Source organism: Cydia splendana, chromosome Z (assembly GCF_910591565.1).
Source record: "Cydia splendana chromosome Z, ilCydSple1.2, whole genome shotgun sequence".
Classification (NCBI taxonomy): domain Eukaryota; kingdom Metazoa; phylum Arthropoda; class Insecta; order Lepidoptera; family Tortricidae; genus Cydia; species Cydia splendana.
In genome coordinates, this window is record NC_085987.1 from 21,310,175 (window position 1) to 21,319,592 (window position 9,418).

Below are 9,418 nucleotides of genomic sequence, written 5' to 3' on the forward strand. Positions count from 1 at the left end.
GAAATGTCGATAGTTTATCGATATGACTTTATCGACATGGCTACAGCAAGGTGGAATTACATTGTTAATCGTACACTAAACAAAAGTGGTTACAGTGACAGCTCGCTTAGACGTAATCTTTAAATATATTATATCTATTCTATGGTTGAATCAGTGGAGGTCACGTCATACGTCATTATCAGGACAGTCGTCAGTCGTCACAACACTATAATCAATCACAATATTATATGCTTAGAACCACGAATTTTATGCAAAATTGATATTTCTTGAACATTGATCCAAATATGGCAGCAATACCGCTAATGTACGCGCAAGAAGATTGTGAACTTGGTGGAAAAGAATCAATGGAGGTAAAATTTTAATTATTTATTACGACATCCTCATTTTCAACAAACGGTTACATGAATAGAAAGTCAAGCATATTGCATGGATATATACTTGTATATATGTTAGTTAACATCTACTTACTATTGTTATCACATGGTAATTTTAATAATTAGTGATATTGAGAATCTGCCTGACTAATTGACTCATTCCAGGACGATTTTGCGTATCGCAACAATGTAATGAATGCAGATAAAGAAATTAGACTGGGATTTATCCGTAAGGTTTATGGCCTTCTTGCAGTCCAACTACTTGCTACATTGGCTATTTCAACTGTGTTCTTGCAAGTGTCTCCAGTGAAGAGTTTTATACATGAAAAGTAAGGATATTATTACTATTTTGAATCAGGTTAGAACAAGTCTGACATGGCGTGCCAAGCATTTTATTTAGCTTTATAATATAATATTATATATTGTGTTCAAATATGTGGGCATTATTGGTTTAAGAAGAAGAATAAGGTGTATGGCACCTTAACAGTTGTACCTTTTGCTTAAAAAGGGTTTTCTTTGATGGTTTCATTAGGCAAACTGTTAAAATGGTGTTTAATGTTGACATATGATTAATTTCATCCTATGCTTACTAAGGAGTGACAGGAATGTGGGAAATGGTTGATTTTTTACTACACTTACTATGTTCTTACCTATATTTGTATATTTATACTAGCTATTGCCCGCGACTTCGTCTGCGTGGAATTAGTGACAGCAGCTAAAGTAGGTATAGCACCTGGATAATGCTAATAGCAATCATTCAATTTACGCATTGCTTTCTTCAATTATTAGGCAATTCATTAACTCTTTCAATTCCATCCCCCTTTGCACTCTCTTCAGGGATAATTTCTGACATAAAAACTATCTTATGTCCTCCCCGGGACTCAAACTATCTCTATACCAAATTTCAATTAAATCGGTTCAGCAGCTTAAGCGTGAAGAGGTCAGAGAGAACAGACAGACAGACACACTTTCGCCTTTATAATATTAGTATGGATATATGTGTGCTTCAAATCGTATAACTAAAATTTGAACCACTTCCCGGTACCTGATTCAGTTGAAATTTGGAGTACTACCGTAATTCCTATGACAATGCAATAATATGCTTACATGGAGCTGATCTGATGATGCAGAGGAACGCCTTGATGGAAAAGCGCAAACAGATCGAGTTTAGGCTCATTAGAAAAGAATTACTTGACAGATGCAAATGAAAAGAAGTACATACAGCAATTAACGTGTCATAAAAATTTTTTTTGTTAGTAATTTGTTAAAAGTTAGAAATGAGCAAATGGAATGATAATTATCCCAACAACAAAAAAATTTATTATCACCTGAAGGATTATATTTATACTTGCATGGCTTATTGCAAATAACTTGTTAATCATTATGTATAAAATTGTGCTCAGACCTGTCTGTACCCAGTAAAACCAATCTTAATACGAATCTGTTGTGACCTGGGAATAATTACCCTCAAAAAGGGGTAAATCAGATATTATCTGGGGGTTACAGATTTGATACCATAAATGTGCATAAATAAATTCCAGTGTACATAGGTTCATAGGGCAGCTTACATTTTATGATTTGTTACAGTCTACACAATAGAACTATGTATTATATAATGTAAACATTTGTTTTAGTGATTGGATGGTATTTATCGCATTCATACTAAGCATTGGCACGCTTTTGGCTCTGATAGTGAAGAGACGTGACAGCCCTGCTAATTTGTACCTCCTTGCTGCATTTGTGAGTATAAAGAACTGCTGTAATCTCTCAAATCAATTTTACATTTATCTGTATCTCATGGGTTAATTCCCTCGAGTTATATATAACCCCCACAGTCATCTCTAAGTCTTAATGGATACAATTACATACAGAAATGCTCGTCAGGAGGATATATGAGTTATACTACAGTTCATTTAGTTTAGAGAAGTTGGAACCAAATTTACATGTAAGCCTCTATTTATGTACATAAAAACCCTTGCTAAAACATAATTATAATCTTGTTTTACAGACTGTGGTGCAGTCCTATACAGTGGGTGTTATTGTATCATTCTATGATACCTTTGTAGTGCTGCAAGCATTGGCTCTCACATTCACCGTGGTTTTCTCTCTGACGCTCTACACCCTCAATACAAAACGTGATTTCTCGTTTATGGGTTATGGGTCTGTATAAAATTATTTTCTAAACCATTTATACTCTCATTAGACATCATCTTTACCTGACGTTACTAATTTACACATTTTCCGTTTTCTATTTCAGCCTCGTAGCTGGACTCAGCGTTCTCATTATTGGTGGCTTACTTCAAATCTTTATCCAAAGTTCCGGGTTAGAGCTACTCTTGGCGTTCGGCGGCGCTATCCTGTTCAGCCTGTTTTTGATCTTCGACACGCAGCAGATGATGACCAACCTGTCGCCTGAGGAATACATTCTGGCGACCATTAATTTATACATGGATATTATCAATTTATTCTTACACATTCTCCGCATTCTTAATGAATTGAACCGCAACTAAGCGAATATAATAATAGTTTTTCAGCTCTATTACAAAATTTACCTTTTATCTAGATGTATTAGTATCTAACAGTAAGATTTCTGTAAATGGCACTTAGTAATCTTTAAACCAGGGATAACGTAATTTCGTGGGTAAGTCGTGGATCAATCGATTAAGTTTGTGTACTTATAAATAACGTAAATTCCTCTACGGATAATTGACTATCACGACACTGCTCGGCAATTTAAAAATAAAATACCAATAGATGGTCTAAACTAAAATAAAGCATGAAAGTGGCGACTTATTTTGTTCGAGGTATAAATAATCCCATCAAGTAAACATCATTCCAGAAACATGTAACTAACTATAGGTAATTATGTCCGCGCCTGGCCTGTCTGCAGTAACGTGTCTTTCTTCTTTAATTTGAATCCAAAAAGAAGCTCCTGTAATATCTGCAATTGTTTGGCAGAATGATACATTTTCATACCCGGGCTTAGGCATTATATATGAAATTCGATTTAAACGAGTATCCAAAAAACGGAATATAAAACGTACCTAATTTAAAATGGCTGTGAATGTTCAGTACGTTACATTCCTTTGTTTACCTACTTGACATCAATAAACACGATGATTCGTACATAAATTTGAGTTAGTAAGATATTATTTTTTAATATGAGACGAATGATACAAGGTATTAAAACAACTTAGATAAGATATGGTTACAATCAGATAACGATTATTAAATTATATTTTATAGTATTCTGCTATTTATATGTTGTTTTTTTTTTGTTACATTTGCCAAGTGTATTATCAGATTACTAGTAATATCGTGTGTGTTAGCAGTATCACAACAGCTTTAGACGTAGATTTGATGTGGTTTCCTATTCCTACAAAAAGCACAAACGCATCATTTGTCGGCTCTTTCTTTAACCTAAAAGTATGACTTATTTGTGTAACGTTTTCTGAAATAAACTGTCGGCATTTAATAAATGGTTTTACTTCTCAAGATTTAAACTACATATAGGTAGGTTATCAGTTATATATCCTTATGGCGCTTAGCAAATTGAATACGATTCGCACGTCGATACGATGTGCAACCGGGTTGTCGTTGTCGCTATAATACGTGCCGTGCATAGCGTTGTCTCGCTCAAACGTCACAAAGTATATACCTCATCCCAATTAGTGATTTATGACAAGGGGATTTTATTTGTAAAAATACTCTCTAGGCCTCTCCTTCATTTACCTAACACAAATTCTGACACTATATAAGACGTGATTGAAAAATTTAATGACTTCTGAATGATGGTCCAATACTAGGAGTCTCCTTTACATAAACCAAGTGCTTTAGGCCTTACCTACTTTAGTATTAGCTGGCTAGACCAGCTGATACTAAAGTAAGGTCTTTCATCTTTAATTAGAAAGAATTGAACCACTTTATATCACACTTCCGTGTTTTCTATTGTTTTAACCATTTTAAAGTGTGCCTCCCTTTTCCCATATCTCAACCTATTTTAAAATATAAAACTGCTCAGGCCGATTGGAGTAAGTACTCCAGTGTGTTGGAAAATAAAACAAAAATAAGTGCTCCGTGAACTAAGTTTTGTACGGAACACTAACAATGTCTGAAGTTAAACATGTTGACTTATTATGTATAAATATACTCCAGATTTCTATTGAATGTATTCTTCACGCTGCAGATGATCCATTCCTATACTACGGTGCGATTTTTAAATAGGAACATTAGGGACAGATTCAACTGCAGCAAAATTCTTTCTCCTCCGGGGTGGAGCCAGAGTGTACCATACCAATATAAATATCTAAAAAGCGTAATATGTCGGAAAAGATCTAAGTACTCTCCATATGTCACGATGGAAAATTATCTACATTAAAAAAAACATAACAATAGGTTAGATAGTTAGCTAAAAAGAAAGCTTAAGGTTGGTCCTAGATCTTTACGACGTAGACATTTTTTTAATGATTCTTTGTCTAATGATCTCCTATCATCCATATACCTCCTTTAAAAGTTCGAAAGAAATAAAATTAGTAATATCAATTTAAAGAAGTTACACATGAACTGGGCTTTTTGTTCGGCTGAGCCCACGCCCACAATTAAAACCATATAAAATTATGACACGACAAAAATTATCGGGTCATAATTGTAAAAACCCGATTTTCAAATTGCTGGCAATCCAGCAGCAAAACGAAATGTAGGTATAGGTACCTCAAAAAATTATAAATTTCATTTAAATGCCTCTTTTTTATTGCATGATTTATAAGTTTCTAAGAACTATCAGCTAAGTCTTACTACTGGAATTGTTTCCGTCTTTTACCAGTGGGCATGTAGAAAAGGCACTACGGAGTAGTGATCCAAAAGACTAGAGCCCTGTGAGCCTTTTTTTAGGGCTCGCCTCATTTCTTGACGCCTAAAAGGCTAAAAGCCTTTTTTTATTTCATTAGTAAAATAGGCTTTTAGCCTTTTAGGCGTCAAGAAATGAGGCGAGCCCTAAAAAAAGAGCTAACAGGGCTCGAGTCTTTTGGATCACTACTACAGAGATAAAAATCCCAGTACTCGCAGTTGCCACCAAAGTGATTTGGTATAAAATAAATGTACGGTCAACGGTGATTAAAAGGGTCTAGCAGGCTAAGCGAACAAGATGTGCCCCCAACGACGGATTTGGTCATTTTTTCAGGTGGTGTACTGGCAGGTCCTAAGAACACTATCTATGCTTAATATCAGTCCTCGATCTTCTTTTGTTTTCGAGTTATTCAGGATAATGTAAAATAATCAGTGTATCATTGAAAGTGTCATATTTTGTAAACTGTTCAAGTTAGATTAACCAAACAAAATTATATTTGACAACAATAAAATAGACTACGAAATGGATATGTTTAACCTGCATCATGTCCTTATACTTCATTATAAAAAAAAATATTTTTCTTCTCATTTTTTTTATACATTTCGCGGAGGTACACCTACAAAAAAATATGCATGAGTAGCCACTAATACCCACTACATACACATATAAAAATATTTGCATAAATCTTCGTGCGTCATGTCAAAAAAAACCATTATCGAACAAGTAGTTACTAGCATATATAAATAAAGTACCAGTGCAGTGTGAAGATAAGTTAGTATGTAGGTAGGTATACAATCTCTTCTAATAAACCTAATATCTGGGAAACCGAGCTTTGCCCGGAAAACATAAAAAAACTCAAAATGCGCGTTTTACCAGAGATAAGACTATCTTAGCTAGCTAAATCAATTTATCGCCCCCGAAAACCCCCATATAGCAAATTTCATCGAAATCGTTAGAGCCGTTTCCGAGATCCTTGTTCGATAATGTTTTTTTTGACATGACGCACGAAGATTTATGCAAATATTTATATATGTGTATGTAGTGGGTATAAGTGGCTACTCATGCATATTTTTTTTGTAGGTGTACCTGGGCCATTTTATTTAAAGTTGTCCCCTACACTTTTTTTTTTAATTAGGATTTTTTATGTTATTTCTACACAGAAAAACGTGCTCTTTCTATCCTAATAGGAGAAAAAAAGTGTCCCAAGGTTGTTTCCCCATTCCGTTACCATTTTTTCATAGACTTTGTATGGCGGTTTCGGAATGGAAAGATCGAAAAATGTATGGAAATCTTAGGACACTTCTTTTCTCCTATTAGGATCAAAAGAGCTCATGATTCTGAGTAGAAATAACATAAAAAATCCCAATTTTGAAAAAAAAAGTGTAGGGGACAACTTTAAATAAAATGGCCCACCTCCGCGAAAAGTATTAAATAAAATGAGAAGACAAATAAAATGTTTTTTTTTATAATGAAGTATAAGGACATGATGCAGGTTAAACATATTCATTTTGTAGTCTATTTTATTGTTCTCAAATATAATTTTGTTTGGTTAATCTAACTTGAACAGTTTACAAAATATGACATTTTCAATGATACGCTGATTATTTTACATTATCCTGAATAACTCGAAAACAAAAGAAGATCGAGGACTGATATTAAGCATAGAGTGTTCTTAGGACCTGCCAGTACACCACCTGAAAGAATGACCAAATCGTCGTTGGCGGCACTTCTTGTTCGCTTAGCCTGCTATGACCCTTTACCAGTCATTTCAGTGGTAATAAGCTTATTTCATAATTCATAAATAAAACCGAACAGTATTTTTTGTTCCATGCGACTTGGCTCAATATAAATACATACGACATACATACGATTATAATGTATAACTTCAAAATACACACAATGAGAATTTACAATAATCACAGTATAATACCAGTTGCAATCTTAACATGTTTTTCTTCATGATCAAAATAGGTTTACGATTTATAAGTTTGATACATTATTTATTACACAAAATGACAATAAAATTTGTAGTTAAAAGAATGAAAATAAAAATCCATACAGTAGGATTTATACCGTGTTTTTTTTTATTTCCGTTAATTTCAAGAGTGCATTCCTAAACTTAAATTTAGTAACTTTCTCAATGACACCGGTATTCTAATTAACTCCATTTCGGAGATAATCGATAGTAATTTTTTTTCTGCCCTACGAGCGTGTCCACTTGCCTTAGGGCCTATTTACTTATTGATTAGTGTTTTAGTACGAGTTATACATTTTCTACAAAACCTAAGTACTATTTCGGACGATCGATGTTAGAAATGTCATTGATTGATATGTCACAGATTTCAATTTTTTGGTTGAGTTAAATGTAATGCCCGTGTTACAATAACGCTATATGCACATTAATAAAAAATAAATATATTTTTTGAAATTTAACTATGCCATTTAGTTTCCTTGAACGTACTTACCCATACCCGAAGTTAACGGAATTCAATAAAAACACTGGTATAATAGTCGCACACTATATGTACAGTCATAGTGAATAGAATCAGGCGTTACTTTGCGGAAATCCATACTAATTAAAACCAAAATATTATTATTATTTATATTTATTTTGATTCCGTTGCCGGGCGTCAGACCGTCAACAACTCCTGAGGATGCCTCGTAGAGAGGCGAAACACGTGTCGAGGTTTATTCTTTTGGTGGTGGTTTGTTATATTTATTTGCGTATTTATTTTTGCGGTGGGAGGGTGGGAATATTAATTGCATGTAAAAATACGCAAGTAAGTATAACGGGTTAGCACTGATTGACTAGCACGTTATCTTTTCGCGGATTAGCAAAATAATATTTTGGTTTTAATATGTACAGTCACCTGCAATAATATGTTACTTTTCGAAGGCCTCAAAAATATGTGACACTCTTATTGCCCTACAAATAAGATCGTGTCAGATATTTTTGCGGCCTTCGTTGTGTAACATATTATTGCAGGTGACTGTACATACCTATACATATACGTACTAGTTATACGTATATGCACAAGCCTTCTTGAGCTTACTGTGGGACGTGGTCAATCTGTGTAAGATTGTCCTATAATATTTATTTATTTTATTTATATACAATCACTATTTTTCGCTTCGAGCAACACCGGCTTCCGACACATCGGAAGGGAGGGGCCCAAGCGATATCTCACCGTACAAATCTTTCTGCCATTTTTCGCGGGGGGGAAAGGTGCACACAGTCGCACTTCTCACACACTTACATACAAAATCCAATCTGTAATGACGACACAAATACATAGAAAATGACACACGTCAAAGACAAATCTTGCAAACCTCGATCTCTTTTTGTGTACGGACGAGTGACAAGTGTCACAACACGCACACTAACACATTTTCGTTGAAGTATGTTATTGTATTCTGAGAGATGAGAAGTCGGATTTGTCGCTCGACCGATCCGCAATTTGTACTGAGCGAGCAAAATCGATAAATCCAACAATTACATGAGACTAAAATATTACAAGTGAAATGTAACACTTTCTTTTTGTAAATTTGATGTCCCCGACCTCTTTTTATAACAAAAAACCGAGCAAACAGGCATTTTTGTGCAGCAGTGTTCACGCGCGCGTCTGGACTCGTTCTAGTGAAAAATCCAAGTGCAACTAGTTTTATTACCCGCGCTAGATTAGATTGACGCGCTAATCTTGTACCTCGGCAGAGGGGAAATAGTGCGAATGCCGCCTCCCTTCCGTGTTGCTCGAAGATTTTTCGTATTTAGCGTAATTAATGTAGGTATTAACACTTTCAGTGCCAAACAGTGGCGTAGCGTGAAGTAATCTAGCCGTGGGCGAATTCGCATCTGCGAGGCCCTATTCTTCCATGCAATGTTAATTCCCAAGGTTGCAAAATCATAAGTGTTGGCTTTGCGGGGCCCCCTACTTAAGAGCGAGGCTGTGAGCAAGGGCAAACTTCGCCCACGCCTAGCTATACGCCACTGGTACCAAGCGCCCCGTTTCCAATACAAGACAAAATGAACACACTAGTGTTCTTGGCAGTGAATGTGTTAATAAACAGTCGATAATGGAACCGCATAAAAGGATTCGCTTCTGGCATCGCATTTTGTTCGCAATAATTAAACCTCACACCTCCGCTCGACAACTATTTTATTAGGCACCAGTACCAAGTACCTACTGTACGAATATGT

At 35.1% G+C, this 9,418-nt stretch overlaps 1 protein-coding gene across 1 annotated transcript; it reads left to right on the plus strand.

Moving 5' to 3' along the window:
• The first annotated feature begins 209 nt into the window (after positions 1 to 209).
• On the plus strand, positions 210 to 3,853 carry LOC134804872 (protein lifeguard 4-like). The gene is made up of 5 exons (XM_063778179.1): positions 210 to 350; positions 540 to 703; positions 2,009 to 2,114; positions 2,383 to 2,534; positions 2,632 to 3,853. Exons 1-5 carry the CDS (start codon positions 285 to 287, stop codon positions 2,882 to 2,884), a joined length of 741 nt encoding a protein of 246 aa, XP_063634249.1. The 5' UTR covers positions 210 to 284; the 3' UTR covers positions 2,885 to 3,853.
• Positions 3,854 to 9,418: the final 5,565 nt, after the last annotated feature.

What these genes read in the sequence shown, in the direction of transcription:
- LOC134804872 (XM_063778179.1), top strand. Translation starts at nt 285, where the DNA reads ATGGCAGCAATACCGCTAATGTACGCGCAAGAAGATTGTGAACTTGGT. An exon ending in GTGGAAAAGAATCAATGGAG is followed by an intron (nt 351 to 539) that starts GTAAAATTTTAA and finishes GACTCATTCCAG; the next exon opens with GACGATTTTGCGTATCGCAA. An exon ending in TTCTCGTTTATGGGTTATGG is followed by an intron (nt 2,535 to 2,631) that starts GTCTGTATAAAA and finishes TTTCTATTTCAG; the next exon opens with CCTCGTAGCTGGACTCAGCG.